At 39.7% G+C, this 17,513-nt stretch overlaps 2 protein-coding genes across 2 annotated transcripts in view; both read right to left on the bottom strand.

Moving 5' to 3' along the window:
- Positions 1–953: 953 nt before the first annotated feature.
- Positions 954–17,513, bottom strand: part of LOC311286519 (cell adhesion molecule CEACAM5-like) — a gene marked incomplete at both ends in the record, with an annotated part of 98,022 nt that continues 81,462 nt past the window's right edge. Inside the window, 5 exons of the mRNA XM_084402729.1 lie at positions 954–1,011; positions 6,834–7,063; positions 7,559–7,604; positions 7,773–7,866; positions 7,950–8,192. Of these exons, the coding sequence (XP_084258855.1) occupies positions 954–1,011; positions 6,834–7,063; positions 7,559–7,604; positions 7,773–7,866; positions 7,950–8,192 (671 nt within the window). The remainder of the gene's footprint in view (positions 1,012–6,833; positions 7,064–7,558; positions 7,605–7,772; positions 7,867–7,949; positions 8,193–17,513) is intronic.
- Positions 9,609–15,332, bottom strand: LOC311283810 (uncharacterized protein). Its single transcript, XM_084398536.1, has 3 exons — positions 14,980–15,332; positions 14,633–14,881; positions 9,609–9,681 (listed from the first exon to the last, which is right to left on the bottom strand). Coding segments are annotated over exons 1-3 (552 nt in total). The 5' UTR covers positions 15,281–15,332; the 3' UTR covers positions 9,609–9,679.

The following is a 17,513-nucleotide window of genomic DNA, read 5'->3' as shown; positions in this document are numbered from 1 at the left end:
GAGAAAACATAGTTGCATACCTTTATCTTTCGCTCGTTTCTAAATTGGACACCTAATGGCTTTGACCTTTCTTGTCCATCTCTTATTTGGCACTCGACATCGACAATCAACAGATTTCCCCTGATCCCCCCCATACCAACTGTCACTCACGAGTCACGACCAGAAGTCAAGACTAAACCAATTCACCTTGGTGGTGGTGACCAAGTTCAGACCATTCAGAAAAACAAAAATGTGCAGGAAATATAGAGGCCTGTATTTATAATATTATGAATGAAATGTGCGTTATTTGGAAGAAAGTCGAGGTGTGACTGACTTAGATAACTATATGGATCCCCCCCCTTGTCCGTTCCATTTGGGAGAGACCCAGAGGTGAACTGTCATCCGCGCCCGCGCCTCCGCGCCCCCTCCCCTTTCCCCTTCTCAAACAAACAGCTTCTGTGCGCGGCATCTTCTCAGCAAGCAGGGGCGCCTGCAGCTGAGAGGGGGCGCAAATTTGCCAATTCCCCACACAGTGAAATGATAGATAATAGAAAACCGCTTCGCGGCGCAGATTTTTTTTTTTTTTTTTTTTTTGTGACGGCGGCGCCGCCCCCCCAAAAATGCCGCCCCGGGCGATTGCCCGGTTCGCCCGTGCCTAAAACCGCTACTGGCTGTGGAGCTTCTGGCCCGACAGTGGAAACGCAGGCCCGGTGCTATTAGCCCGAGGCTATTAGCCCGGCACGGCCCGTTTAAAGCCCTGGCTCGCACTGGCCCGACAGCGGAAACGCGGCTAATTACTGTCATTATCTCACAAAGAGTCAAAGAGAACAAATGAGTCGTAATGTGGGTGATGAACATGTTTATATTGGTTGTGGTCTGAACAGAAGGGTAAATTATTCCACAACTATACAGTCATCCAACAATCGTTCATTAAACGACTGAACACAGGCTTTGTGTTCGCTGGTCTCTATCACTCATTTGACGCTGCTGTAGATCACTGATGCATCTTCCACAATCTGAACAGTTGATCGCCTAAACAATCAAAACAAACAGGAGCACAACAATATTATAGCCCAGATTATATGATCTGTGGTTGTTAAAATAGTACTGGTTAAGCTGGTGCTGGTTAAGATGGCACTGGTTAAGTTTATGCTGGTTAAGTTAAACTGGTACTGGTTAAGTTGGTACTGGTTAAACTGGTATTGGTTAAGCTGGCACTGGTTAAGCTGGTGCTAGTTAAGCTGGTATTGATTAAATTGGTACTGGTTAAGCTGGTGCTGGTTAAGTTGGTGCTGGTTAAGCTGGCACTGGTTAAGCTGGTGCTGGTTAAGCTGTTACTGGTTAAGCTGGTGCTGGTTAAGATGGCACTGGTTAAGTTTATGCTGGTTAAGTTAAACTGGTACTGGTTAAGTTGGTACTGGTTAAACTGGTATTGGTTAAGCTGGCACTGGTTAAGCTGGTGCTAGTTAAGCTGGTATTGATTAAATTGGTACTGGTTAAGCTGGTGCTGGTTAAGTTGGTGCTGGTTAAGCTGGCACTGGTTAAGCTGGTGCTGGTTAAGCTGTTACTGGTTAAGTTGGTGCTGGTTAAGTTGGTACTGGTTAAGCTGGAACTGGTTAAGCTGGTACTGGTTAAATTGGTGCTAGTTAAGCTGGTCCTGGTTAAGTTGGTACTGGTTAAGCTGGCACTAGTTAAGTTGGTACTGGTTAAGATAGTACTGGTTAAGTTGGTACTGGTTAAGCTGTTGCTGGTTAAGCTGGTACTGGCTAAGTTGGTGCTGGTTAAGATTCTGGTTAAGTTGGTACTGGTTAATCTGCTGGTTATTTTGGTACTGGTTAAGTTGGTACTGGTTAAGCTGTTACTGGTTAACCCCCTGGGGTCGGCGGTATCGCCGGCGATACCAGCTCGCTTTTTTTCTTATCAGTTCAAAAGAGATTAATTTTGCTCTGTTGACTTTGATATTACAAACAAGTTTCATACATCAATCGATTCTGTTAAGTGTGTATTATTTTTGTGTATACTCACAATAAAAACAAAGTGTTGTGCTTTTTGCCAAATAAAGAAAAATAAACGTGATGCAAGTTCTGCCTTCTCTCTGTCAGTTAAGTCCATTCTGAAACGCGTCCGAAAATGAACTGTAACTCAGCGAATACTCAGTCAAACAGACATACAGACACACGCGCATGAAGCTTGAATTCTCTTCTTTTAAATGAAGTAATTTATATAAAAAACAAATATTCTCAGCTTGTGAAATCTGTATTAAAAGAGAGCGATTCCAGTTGAGCTCATTAGAGCTCATTCAAATGTAATGTGACCACACCCCGGAGAGCGCGCGCTATTCAAACGCAAATTCTGAGAACCATTTCAGACCTGTGAAACGCCCACACATCAGCTGTAAACACAGCGTGCCGCGAGTGAGGCATAATATAGCCTACCTAATAATCCTGGAGAAAAGTTTCCTCAGAACAGTGCTGATATGAGGAGCAATAGATCCCGCTGAGAAGTGAGGTAGGCTAAGTTATCTTTTCTCAAGTGTTAATGTGGAATAACGTTATGGAATAACGTTAGTGTAGGCCTATGTAAACCGCAAAAAGTTGAAAAGTATTCTCAGGTGTAAACTACTCCCCCTTTACGCCCCCCTCGCATATTGGCTTTCCAAGCAAAACCTGTCTTACACAATTTAAATCAATGTATTGTTTTATGTGAACGGTAAAGCAAGACTATTTTCACATAATTTTGTAGCCAGAACTCGAAGCGACAACATCCATTAGTCAAAAGTCTTGTGGACACATATCTAGTATGTTTTTTGTGGTCTTATTTCAGCAACTTTCATTTTTATTTTTTTCAATAACCACGCATAAACATTATTCTCTTCAGACTGATCTCATGAAATGGCGTATGTATGATACGCCAATTCGTATTTCCATTTTTGGCGTGCTATCAACACGCATAATCGCTTTTCAGCGTGTTTATCAACGCCGTTGACTTAACGTTACATTACTCTCTATATAAATATATATGACTTTCCCCAACCCCGTCCCTAAACCTACCCGTCACTGGGGTTAATACCATTTATGAGTCTACCCCTACCATGCTAATAAAAAAATACCGCTCCCCAGATGTAGATTTACATTTTGCTTCGTTTCGCTCGGACATTTAACGGCGTAGACATACACGTGGAATCACTCGGACATTTAACGGCGTAGACATACACGCGGAAGATGACGGCGTGGACATACACGCGGATAGCTCAAAATGCGTATAGATAACACGCCACTAACACACACGCGTATGTTTACGCAAAGACATGATGCCATGTTGTTCTCTTAAAAATACAAACATGTACATACATGTTGCTCACATATTATGGTAGCCCTGTTTGTGCTATATAGAGTGAATTTACACCTTTGCCATTATCATGTTTATAAATAACTGAAAAAAGCACAAATGTCAGGGCATGTCAGAACATCCCAAGGGCCCCAAAAACACCTTAGACCCCAGAGGGTTAAGTTGGTGCTGGTTAAGTTGGTACTGGTTAAGTTGCTGGTTAATTTGGTACTGGTTAATTTGGTACTCGTTAAGTTGGTACTGGTTAAGTTGCTGGTTAATTTGGTACTGGTTAAGTTGGTACTGGTTAAGCTGTTACTGGTTAAGTTGGTGCTGGTTAAGTTGGTACTGGTTAAGTTGCTGGTTAATTTGGTACTGGTTAAGTTGGTACTGGTTAAGCTGTTACTGGTTAAGTTGGTGCTGGTTAAGCTGCTGGTTAATTTGGTACTGGTTAAGTTGGTACTGGTTAAGCTGTTACTGGTTAAGTTGGTGCTGGTTAAGTTGGTATTGGTTAAGCTGCTGGTTAATTTGGTACTGGTTAAGTTGGTACTGGTTAAGCTGGTACTGGTAAAGCTGTTACTGGTTAAGTTGGTGCTGGTTAAGTTGGTACTGGTTAAGCTGCTGGTTAATTTGGTACTGGTTAAGTTGGTACTGGTTAAGATAATGCTGATTAAGCTGGTCCTGGTTAAGTCAGTGCTGGTTAAGCTGGCACTGGTTAAGTTGGTACTGGTTAAGTTTATGCTGGTTAAGCTGCTGGTTAATTTGGTACTGGTTAAGTTGGTTCTAGTTAAGCTGGTACTGGTTAAGTTGGTACTGGTTAAGTTTCTATTGGTTAAGATAATGCTGTTTAAGCTGGTCCTGGTTAACCCTTTAGAACCTGAAGCTAAATAGGTGTTTTTCACATAATTATTTTTTTTTTTATTGTAAAATTCTAAAACTATGTGCTATCTTCATGTGCAAGGTGTCAACTTTTTCAGAAAAAGATAAGCTTTCAACAAATTAGTTATTGACCATTATTGTGTGTGGTGAGTTTGTAAATAGAATTTAAATAGACAAAAATAAAAAAAAATAAGAGAATAAATTTACTGATTTTTATTTAGAAAAAAAACAGAAAAAATCATGAACGAAAGAAACTAACACTTTAAAGTTGAAAAATGAACTATAATACATACAGTGAGGAAAAAAAGTATTTGAACACCCTGCTATTTTGCAAGTTCTCCCACTTAGAAATCATGGAGGGGTCTGAAATTGTCACCGTAGGTGCATGTCCACTGTGAGAGACATAATCTAAAAAAAAATATCCAGAAATCACAATGTATGATTTTTTAACTATTTATTTGTACGATACAGCTGCAAATAAGTATTTGAACACCTGAGAAAATCAATGTTGATATTTGGTACAGTAGCCTTTGTTTGCAATTACAGAGGTCAAACGTTTCCTGTAGTTTTTCACCAGGTTTGCACACACTGCAGGAGGGATTTTGGCCCACTCCTCCACACAGATCTTCTCTAGATCAGTCAGGTTTCTGGGCTGTCGCTGAGAAACACGGAGTTTGAGCTCCCTCCAAAGATTCTCTATTGGGTTTAGGTCTGGAGACTGGCTAGGCCACACCAGAACCTTGATATGCTTCTTACAGAGCCACTCCTTGGTTATCCTGGCTGTGTGCTTCGGGTCATTGTCATGTTGGAAGACCCAGCCTCGACCTATCTTCAATGCTCTAACTGAGGGAAGGAGGTTGTTCCCCAAAATCTCGCAATACATGGCCCTGGTCATCCTCTCCTTAATACAGTGCAGTCGCCCTGTCCCAGGTGCAGAAAAACAACCCCAAAGCATGATGCTACCACCCCCATGCTTCACAGTAGGGATGGTGTTCTTGGGATGGTATGGTACTCATCATTCTTCTTCCTCCAAACACGTTTAGTGGAATTATGACCAAAAAGTTCTATTTTGGTCTCATCTGACCACATGACTTTGTCCCATGACTCCTCTGGATCATCCAAATGGTCATTGGCAAACTTAAGACGGGCCTTGACATGTGCTGGTTTAAGCAGGGGAACCTTCCGTGCCATGCATGATTTCAAACCATGACGTCTTAGTGTATTACCAACAGTAACCTTGGAAACGGTGGTCCCAGCTCTTTTCAGGTCATTGACCAGCTCCTCCCGTGTAGTTCTGGGCTGATTTCTCACCTTTCTTAGGATCATTGAGACCCCACGAGGTGAGATCTTGCATGGAGCCCCAGTCCGAGGGAGATTGACAGTCATGTTTAGCTTCTTCCATTTTCTAATGATTGCTCCAACAGTGGACCTTTTTTCACCAAGCTGCTTGGCAATTTCCCCGTAGCCCTTTCCAGCCTTGTGGAGGTGTACAATTTTGTCTCTAGTGTCTTTGGACAGCTCTTTGGTCTTGGCCATGTTAGTAGTTGGATTCTTACTGATTGTATGGGGTGGCCAGGTGTCTTTATGCAGCTAACGACCTCAAACAGGTGCATCTAATTTAGGATAATAAATGGAGTGGAGGTGGACATTTTAAAGGCAGACTAACAGGTCTTTGAGGGTCAGAATTCTAGCTGATAGACAGGTGTTCAAATACTTATTTGCAGCTGTATCATACAAATAAATAGTTAAAAAATCATATATTGTGATTTCTGGATTTTTTTATTTTTTTTATTATGTCTCTCACAGTGGACATGCACCTACGATGACAATTTCAGACCCCTCCATGATTTCCAAGTGGGAGAACTTGCAAAATAGCAGGGTGTTCAAAGACTTATTTTCCTCACTGTATATACAAGTCTTTTTTGTGACATTCGGTTACACAGTTTTCATTTAGTACACTTTTTTTCATACACGCACACATACAAATGCACACATTCATAGGCACGCACACATACACATGCACGCACTACATGCTTAGATACGTGAAAGAGTAACGGCCATCCGCCTCCCAAATGTCATTAAAAACATCCCAATCCCCTCTTCTGCTGTCTAACACTTCTTTCGCCATGTATTTGTTCGTTTCTTTTATTATTTTATGCAATCCAAAACACTCTAATCTGCCGTGTGTCGTATCTCTCTGTTCAAATCCTTCCATCCCGCGCTGCTGTCATTTGCAGACATTACCATAATAAGCCGTATATTGGCGAAAAGCGCATGATGTCTACTTTCAGGAACTATTTGAATTATTTTGATAGTGCAAACGGTTGAAGAGTTACAGTGACATGAATACAGCTTGGTTGGCTGTGTCATCGACGACACATCCAGTTTTAAAGGGTTAAACTGGTACTGGTTAAGTTGGTACTGGTTAAGCTGCTGGTTAAGCTGCTGGTTAAGTTGGTGCTAGTTAAGCTGGTACTGGTTACGTTGGTATTGGTTAAGTTGCTATTGGTTAAGATGATGCCGGTTAAGCTTGGTACTGGTTAAGTCGGTGCTGGTTAAGTTGGTACTGGTTAAGTTGGTGATGGTTAAGTTAGTACTGGGTATGTTGGTACTGGTTAAGTTGGTGCTAGTAAAGTTGTTTTTCTCACCTCACTGCAGCATCAGGCTGATGAACTCTTATATCGTCATCTTGACATTCATTCTCCTCTGCTCTCTTCGTCTCTGTCTTTCTGTGATGTTGGACAGTTGTGTACAGAATGTCCTCAGTATCTCTGGATTCAGGAGTTTTTCCTCTTATTTTTTTGGGTTTCACATTGGCATACAGAGAATCATTGGCTGAATCCAGTTCAGAAAGAGGCTTATCATGGACTGAAACGCTCTGTGACACGCAGGAATAGAGATCATTCTGAAATACAAGAACATTTGTAATTATTATTAAGACCAGTAAATCAGTGTGATCTGAAGATTCTCAGTCTAGAGCAGTTTGCCTCAAACTTTTCAGATCAAGTATCAGGTTAGATCAAATCAATGTAGTGATGTAAAATGCATGTATTTTTCATTGATTCACACATGGAGTGGAGAAGAATAGGGCAGAATGAGTAAATGAAGTGACATGTTCATTCATCACACTATATGTAAATGATTATGCAATTAGACCAACAAACCTATATTAAAACCATTAAACCATGGAAAAATGAGTTAAATGTTTTCTTCAGTTTTATTAATTCATTATTTTTTTCCTGGACTGTGTTGATAAAGACTTTGATAATGTTAGTTTGCCATCAGTTCGTACAGTTACAGTCTGAGACACAGATAACGGCTGATCGACTGATTTTCTGCCTCTGTAAAGTCGTGTTGTGTGTGGATGATTTACCTCTTTCACTGTGAGATCTTCAGCTTTAACACTCCTTTGTTTCTTCCTGTTATAATCACAGACATTAACAGCATATGGACGAATGTATTCAATTAAGAAAGAATATGAACGCTGTTTTTAAAGATTACTCATAATCAAACACAAATGGATAATTTCCTTCTACATCAGACCAAAAGTGAACTTATACAATAATCACTGCAGTTTTTTAACTCACAGTATAAACAGGATGATGATGAAGATGATGATGAAGACTAATCCTCCAGATGCCGCTGTGATCACAATCCCATTCCTACCAGCAACATGATGAACTGAAAGAGGAAGATCATCATGATTAACTCTCCAAACTGATGAATGATGTGAAGATACAGGAGTGTGTTAATAAAAGCTTCACCTGTGACAGTTACAGCGTCTGATCTCTGAGATCCATGTTGATTGTGAGCCTGACAGTAGAAGCGTCCACTCTGTAGTGCACTGAAACTCTGTCCAGATCCAACAGCTGAGGTTTCATTCTCCTTAAACCAGCTGAAGTTCAGAGCAGGAGGGTTTGAGTCACTGATGCAGTTCAGAGTCACTGAATCTCCCTCCACTATTACACCAGATCCACTCATCAACACTGAGACGTTTCTGGGAGGATCTAAAGACAAAAATGAAAATTCACAACAGATATTAGAAAATTATGATTTTAAAGTTTTTGAACATTGTGCAGGTGATCATTAACTCACACATGACGTTTAAAGTCACATTATCAGAGTATTTCTCTCCATGTTCATTGATGGACTTGCACTTGTATTCTCCACTGTCATCAGAGCTGATCTTTGAGATGCTGTAGATTCTTCCAGATCCTACAATCGTTCCTCCTTTAATCCAGCTGATTTCTGCAGGAGGGTTTGAGTCACTGATGCAGTTCAGAGTCACTGAATCTCCCTCCACTATTACACCAGATGGACTGATGGAGATCACAGGTTTCACTGGAGGATCTACAGATGTCAGGTAAAAGTATTTATCAGAGACGGCTGGTGGAAAATGTTCTAGGAAAGGCTGCAGTTGGTTATTATTGGACAATTTCAGCAAACATCCCAGTTTAATTTTTCACTGTTTAATGCTCAAAGTTAAAGAACAAGTTTAAGCAAAAAAGTTAACAAGGAAAAACTATTTAGACAAAAATTTGAGAGGCTTGAAACATTTGAAATACAAGTTTGAGGAAGATTTTTTTTTGCTTTTCCGAATTTACAATGAATATATATAGTGCAACTGCAAAAACTGAGAGGGAAAAAAATACGTTATATTTGTTTAGAGATTTTTTATATTTAACTACAATTTTGATGCTACTTCATTTCCTCGCTCCTCCGTCCTCCAGCCTGTGACCCAGAAACTGATCAAACTCAGCATCTTGAAGGACATCTCAATTCTCTCTATTCACTTCACGTCACAATCATTTTTATTTATGCTTTACCTTTGCAGTTTATATAAATTATATATCATACATATATCAACAGGACATCTTGCTTTATCTTTGTTATGTATGAATTTTTTAAATAACCAAACTTTAACAACATAAGGGCAGATCTCTTGATCGCAGCTGTTGACGCTTTGAAGTGACGCTCCAGTGATCAAGAATATTCCAATATACAAATAGGGCGCTTCTCATTTCTTATTTGTGTATCCTCGTTTCCTTTCCTCGTGTCTCAGTTCCACCCCCTGTAGTGGTGCTCGGTTACTCAGCGGTGAACACAGGGATTGTGGCAAAGGGACATCACTTCTCCCTTCCCTCCTTCAGGGAACGGGAGTTACATAACCTAGACGTTCACATTCAATCACTATGAGTTACGTATAAATATATTTATGCTGTATCTAGCGTCTAGGTTACTAATGTAAGCCCTGTTCCCTGAAGGAGGGAACCGAGACGTTGTATGACTGACGAATTAGGATCGCGCCTGAGAACATATCATCATCGAGTTTTAACAGAACCGGTCCAATGGACATTGTCGAGTGAGCTTTGCATCGCGGACCCGGTGCTGTGGTTATAAAGGAAGCGATCACAGACACTCACCAAGTTTTCGCAGAGGAGCCGAGTGGTGCTCAACGGCAACGGGACGTAACTTCTCCCAGTTGAAAAAGACGTTCTGTTAAATGTATTAAAAATGCATTAAAGTATATTTGTATTGAACTAAAAATATACTTAAGTACATTTTTAATATATTTAATTATATGTCTTTTTCCCCTTGGCTCCCTTCCCTCCTTCAGAGAACAGGAGTTACATTAGTAACCTAGACGTTCCCATTCAGTCATCACTATGAGTTACGTCAGTGACTGATGAATTGGGATCCCTAAGAAAAACGCCACAAACACTGTCTTCCAGCTCCTCGTGTAAACCGCCTGATCCCCCGCACCCTTGGAGAAGGAGAGGGCTTTACACAGAGAAGTCAATCACTGCTGTTCCTACTTGTTAACGCCTACTTGTCACTGTTCTGCCATTTTCACTATGATGGTATAAATAAATAAATTAAATAAGTAAATAAATGACCCTTTAACTTTGAGTTCAAAACTGAATGGTAGAAACTTAGAAGATCCTACATTTCTCCAAGGACAGTGAATTATTTGTTGAGTCTATTTACCCGTGGAAGAATACACATATAGGATCACCACATATGGGCACCAGTCTAGCACAGGGGCTGACCACTGACCAGAGTCGCTTCTGACTCCAGAGGAGGAGATGGTGGGCGAGTTGTGACATGCGATGGGATTGTGGATCACCTTGATGGTTTATATACACATATCGATGTGTTGTCCGTTCGGATCAGTATATGCTTGTCTTTCAGCAACAGCAGAAACCGGCGGAGAGCAAGGAATACTGTGAGCAACTTGAGGCAATTGACCCTTCGCAGGGAGCTTGATTGACAGGTGATCTGACAATCATACTTGGCCATCCGCCATTTTGTCCGACAAAGCAGTCAGGAGAGTTAGTAGATTAACATGGGAGGATTTGAACTTGAAAATCGGAGTGTACTGATGTCTTTCCGCGGTTAAAACAACATTCCTTCTTATGTTTGTTCATGTTTATTTGAGGCTATAAATTAACTAGAAGAAGAGATGATCGGTTCACGAGCAGCTTTAACTGATGCTCTACAGCGATCTGTCACGGCACATTAAAGAGCCACAAAACGGTATTTATTGTTTAAATTTCTTTTAAAAATGACCAAATTTGAAAGGTGAGATTTTGTTTAATATGTTTAATATCAAACGTAACCGAAAAGTAACCTGGTCTGTCCGGTCTGTCAGCGTGTTGTCAGTCTCCTCTCTGCTCCGCGATGTATTTTTCACTGCGTGAGAACATGGTGTGGCGTGAGAGCAGTGTAGCTTGTTGGACATAGCGACAGTAACTAAGGGGGGCGGGTCTTTGCGAACGGTCAATTGATCTGCCACTGGAGTCGAGTTTGCTCTTTCCCAGTTGACCTGAAGCCCCAGATGGCTGAGGTGTCTGAGCACCAGGTCCCTGTGTTCGCACAACTGATCTCGAGAGTGGGCCAAGATGAGCCAGTCGTTGAGATAGTTGAGGATGCGAACACCCACCTCCCGTAACAGGGAAAGGGCGGCCTCCGCGACCTTCGTAAAGACGCCGGGTGACAGGGAAACTCCGAAGGGGAGGACTTTGTACTGGTATGCCCGTCCCTCAAACTCAAAGTGTAGGAACGGTCTGTGTCGAGGGAGAATTGAGACATGAAAGTACATGTCTACCATATACTATATAGCTATAACCACTGAGGTTAAACGGATGCCACTAAATCTGGCACTGGGAGAACTGAATCGCATAGCCGAGTCTGATTGTCCGAATGAGCCAGCGTAGCGGGCTGGGAAGCGCTAGCCATCCCGGCTACCATACTATTCACCTTATTTTCGAACGCGGAAGTAAATATGGGTCCAGTTTCCGGTTTTTGTGCGGCACTTCCGTTTCCTCGCTTCTCTGGGCTAACTAACGATATCGATTGCGAAGGATTATGCAGAGTTGACAGAAAAATGTTACACATGCCATAGCAGATGAATACAACAAAGAACTAAAGCCCCGCCTCACCCAGGTCGGGTACTGGACCTGGTTGAAAACACTCATGCATCTAGCTGGCAGATTGCCAAAACTTCGCCGGCGCCTTCAGCACCGCCCTAAACACGGTCGAGCCAACGCTGGACTAAGTTAATATATCTATGGAGGTAGGCTATTTTGTCATGTCAAATGTATTAATAATGTCATCAGAATGCAACCAAAGCACATGATAGCAATAAGTAGATCATAGATGGCTATAAATAATTATAAATCATACAAAATAAATGCCATGATGACTAGATTTTATACAGGGGTTACTATAATGATTTTGTTTCTCCTTGGAGTTTTTATTCAGACTTCGTAGCCCAGCCACTTTTCTGGTATCGGGTGGTCTTCTGTAGGTCTTGTGTTCACGAAATGAAAAGAACAAACATACGGTCGTTTCTTCAAATGGGCTGCGTGGCGTGTCCGTTATTTCGGCTCCCATGTTAACCGGTTATTTAGAGCTTGCAGACTGCCTGCGTGACACGCGCGTCTCAGGGAAAATGCGTGCATGCTAGAAATAGAATCGATGCCTATTTTTCACGCGACACGCAAGCGTTTCGGAAGCGTTTCCAGGCAAAATAGAATAGGAAAATATGTTTGTATGTCATTTTGATATGAATACATATTAATGACATTTTGATGTTTGAATTTAGGTTTTGACATAAATGCAGATATAGCCTAAATGTAAAAAAAATATATATATTATCGATTTTCAAATATTGCACCTGTCAATACAGAACGAAATATTCTGTAGCCTATTTTGCCGTCAATACTGCCGACGTTGTCTTTGCTGCTATATATTTATGTTTAACATTAAGTGCCTTCCACAACTCTCTCCCCATATGTCGAATATATCACCAATGAGGCTTATCATGTCACCTAGCAGCAGCAACGCCTCGTCAGAGACATTTCTGGTGTGCAAAGACATAGAAAACACCACGCAACAGAAACGCCACGCAGCCAGTGTGTCGCCGGTCGTATAGGGCGCCTGATTATTAAAATGTCAATAATTCGATGATTAAAACACTCCTGCTCCAAGTAAATCTTTCTTTTGTGCCAGTTATTATGACAACCTCTAACTGCACAAACAATCCCGGTCTTCCTCGAAGCCATAACGATGAGTTTGTTGTTACGAACAACGCTCGCCAGTGACCGGAAGTGCCTTACCGGAAGTCTCGCACAAAATACCGTCAACTGGCTGCGTCCGTATTTCCGTTAAAAATAAGGTGAATATCCAGCTACCCGTCCCGGAGTGGGGTCTGAGTGTGCAGTGCAACACTACCTGGCTCCACAGTTTGGCAGGGGTGCGAGAGAAAGCATAAGGCTTGTTCTGAGACACTGCTTATGATTTATGGGGATTAAAAAAGAAGAATGGGAAGATTTGTATCATTATAGGGTGGTTGTGTACACACACTGCCGACACATTTATGGTCAAACATTATGTAAAGTGAATTTTGCATAATAGGTGCCCTTTAAAAATCTTAAATTCTTCAGAGCACAGACTTAAGTCTTAAAATCTTTTTAAAGGGAACACTTCACAGATTATTGTAGATTTTTTTTTTTAAGTTTACAAAAAGCATCATAGAAGTTTAAGTTTATGAAAATGTAAAATATATATTTTTATATTTTATATAAAATATACAGTACCAGTCAAAAGTTTGGAAATGTTACTATTTTTAATGTTTTTGAAAGAAGTCTCTTATGCTCATCAAGCCTGCAGTTCTCAAAAAACAGTAATATTATGAAATATTATTACAATTTAAAATAATGGTTCTCTTTTTTAATATACTTTAAAATGTAATTTATTTTTGTGATGCAAAGCTGAATTTTCATCAGCAAGTACTCCAGTCTTTGGTGTCTTATGATCCTTCAGAAATCATTCTAATAATATGATGATTTATGATCAATGTTGGAAACAGTTGTGCTGCTTAATATTTTTTTTATAACCTGAGATACTTTTTTCAGGATTATTTGATGAATAAAAAGTTAAAAAGAACTGTATTTATTTAGAATAGAAATCTTTTGTAACAATATACACTACCGGTCAAAAGTTTGGGAACAATAAAAACAATTTTTTAAGAAATTAGTACTTTAATTCAACAAGGATGCGTTAAATTGATAAAAGGTGATGGTAACGATTTATATTGTTAGAAATGTTTTTATTTTGAATAAATGCTGTTTTTATGAATAAATGCTTTTAACTTAGTTTTTACTCATCAATGAATCCTGAAAAAAGTATTCCAAAAAAATATATTAAACAGCACAACTGTTTCCATCATTGATAATAACTGAGTATCAAATCATCATATTAGAATGATTTCTGAAGGATCATAAGACACCAAAGACTGGAGTACTTGCTGATGAAAATTCAGCTTTGCATCACAAAAATAAATTACATTTTAAAATATATTAAAAAAGAGAACCATTATTGTAAATTGTAATAATATTTCATAATTTTACTGTTTTTTTTTTTTTTTTTTTTTTTTAACTGCAGGCTTGATGAGCATAAGAGACTTCTTTCAAAAACATTAAAAATAGTAACGTTTCCAAACTTTTGACTGGTACTGTATATTTTACAAAAACTTCAAGAAAATCAAAGCTAAATATCTGAACAAATTCTGAGACAAATTTTAGGTTGATATATAAAAAAATAAAATAAAAATAAATCAATACGATTTTTTGAGCGCAGTACCACGCTTTTCCACTAGATGACATCCAGACTCCTCTGGTGACCATATAAGGACTCTTCGATTTCCATATACTGGTATGGATTGATTGATCTTAACTACAGTCTGAACGCTTTCAAATGCTATATAGTTGGTCAAGATTACTTTAGGTTTAGACTAAGATATTATTGTTATAAATGTATAATGGCAAGTGTCCCACGGGTGTCGGGGAGGGGCAGTCTTAAAAATAGTGGTTAAAACATTTTTATAAATCATAAATTCAGATATTTATTCTTTGTAATGTTTGAAAAGTCAATCAGTACTCACACATGACATTGAGCTGAACAGCAGGAGAGATGTGAGTGTGTCCGTCTACAGCACAGCTATATCTGCCTGAATCCTCTCTTCTGACTGACTGCAGCAGGAGTTCATTGTTTCTGTCTCTTCTCTCAGTTAATGGCTGTGAGTTTCTGTACCAGATGAATGTTGCTCTGTCAGTCAGAGCGCAGCTGCTTTTACATCTCAGATTGACTGAATCTCCCTCTGTCACTCTCTCAGGAGACTCCACCTGAAGATCTGAACACAACACACACATTATATCTAGTGCTGCTGTCATACACTGATTATTATTCAACATAATGCACAGAAGAAGAGATAAACCTCATCAAACTCACCTGTGACAGTAAGAGTCACTCCTGGTTTACCAATCCATTTTCCACCAGGTTTATCAGTGATGAATCTGAAATAGTACATGTGTGAATCCTTCAGTGTCACATGACTCAGTCTGACGGTGCAGTTCTGCTGTTTATCTCCCAGATACTGAAGCCTCTGACTGTATTCAGTGTCATTAGACAGATCTCGAGGATCTGCACGTATTTTAGTCCAGAACGCTTTCTTGATCTGTATATCTGTATATGTATATGTGTATCCAGTATATGTATTATATCCAGTAGGGTATTTATAAGTGCATCCCATTATCACTGTTGAGTCCTTTAGTGCACAGATGTGTGAAGGACTGTAACTCACACCCCAACCTTTATCAGCACTAGAAACCCCTGAAACACAGAATTCATCAAACTGTAAATGTTGTTTTATCTGTTATATTGGGCCATGAAAACATGACAATACTTTATTACTATTTGAAAACAGCGACTCATTACAGGAAATATAAGATAAATGTGAATAAATAATCTCAGTGTGAATTACTTTAAGACAGAGGAGTGAAGAGAGAACCAAGAAATCAGCCAAAAACAACAAGCTGCACAATTACAGTTTTTCTGAATTGCTAAAACACATTTCTTGAAACCATCACTCACTTTCTCAAAACCTTAAACACAAAAGCAAATGTTCAAAACTCATTCAGAGAATCTCTGACTCTTCTGGCAAAATCAAACAATGCTTTCAGATCTTACACACATCAGTCAATATTAGAAACACTACAGATCATTCGTTAGACACTACATGACAAATGGAGAACACAGAATCCAAAGCATGCTCTTCCTCCTCTTATACTCACACTCTTCCTCTTATACTCATACTCTTCCTCCTCTTATACTCACACTCTTCCTCTTATACTCATACTCTTCCTCTTATACTCATACTCTTCCTCCTCTTATACTCACACTCTTCCTCTTATACTCATACTCTTCCTCTTATACTCATACTCTTCCTCCTCTTATACTCACACTCTTCCTCTTATACTCACACTCTTCCTCTTATACTCATACTCTTCCTCCTCTTATACTCACACTCTTCCTCCTCTAACTCACACTCTTCCTCCTCTTATACACACACTCTTCCTCCTCTTATACACACACTCTTCCTCCTCTTATACACACACTCTTCCTCCTCTTATACACACACTCTTCCTCCTCTTATACACACACTCTTCCTCCTCTTATACACACACTCTTCCTCCTCTTATACTCACACTCTTCCTCCTCTAACTCACACTCTTCCTCCTCTTATACACATACTCTTCCTCCTCTTATACACACACTCTTCCTCCTCTAACTCACACTCTTCCTCCTCTTATACACACACTCTTCCTCCTCTTATACACATACTCTTCCTCCTCTTATACACACACTCTTCCTCCTCTAACTCTCACTCTTCCTCCTCTTATACTCACACTCTTCCTCCTCTTATACTCTCACTCTTCCTCCTCTTATACTCACACTCTTCCTCCTCTAACTCACACTCTTCCTCCTCTTATACACACACTCTTCCTCCTCTTATACTCTCACTCTTCCTCCTCTTATACTCACACTCTTCCTCCTCTAACTCACACTCTTCCTCCTCTTATACTCACACTCTTCCTCCTCTTATACACACACTCTTCCTCCTCTTATACACACACTCTTCCTCCTCTTATACACATACTCTTCCTCCTCTTATACTCACTCTTCCTCCTCTAACTCATACTCTTCCTCCTCTTATACACATACTCTTCCTCCTCTTATACACACACTCTTCCTCCTCTAACTCACACTCTTCCTCCTCTAACTCTCACTCTTCCTCCTCTTATACTCACACTCTTCCTCCTCTTATACTCGTACTCTTCCTCCTCTTATACTCGTACTCTTCCTCCTCTTATACTCATACTCTTCCTCCTCTTATACTCACACTCTTCCTCCTCTTATACTCGTACTCTTCCTCCTCTTATACTCACACTCTTCCTCCTCTTATACTCGTACTCTTCCTCCTCTTATACTCACACTCTTCCTCCTCTTATACACACACTCTTCCTCCTCTTATACACACACTCTTCCTCCTCTTATACTCATACTCTTCCTCCTCTTATACTCATACTCTTCCTCCTCTTATACACATACTCTTCCTCCTCTTATACTCGTACTCTTCCTCCTCTTATACTCACACTCTTCCTCCTCTTATACTCGTACTCTCTTAAATACTTAAGAGCACAAATCTTTTTAAAGGGAACACTTCACAGATTATTATTTTTTTTTGTTATGTTTTAAGTTTACAAAAAGCATCACAGAAGTTTAAGTTTATGAAAATGTAAAATATATTTTTATATTTTATATAAAATATATATTTTACAAAAAAAAATTCAACTAAAACTTCAAGAAAATTTTGAGACAAATTTAGGTTGATATCTAAAAAAAAAAAAGAAAAAAAAAATCAGTACGATATTTTGAGCGCAGTACCAAACTTTTCCACTAGATGACCTCCAGACTCCTCTGAT

The sequence above is a fragment of the Rutilus rutilus genome (assembly GCF_951802725.1).
Source record: "Rutilus rutilus genome assembly, chromosome: 2".
NCBI classification, from domain to species: domain Eukaryota; kingdom Metazoa; phylum Chordata; class Actinopteri; order Cypriniformes; family Leuciscidae; genus Rutilus; species Rutilus rutilus.
The sequence above is the reverse complement of the archived record's forward strand: the minus strand, read 5'-3'. Positions and strand labels throughout refer to the sequence as shown.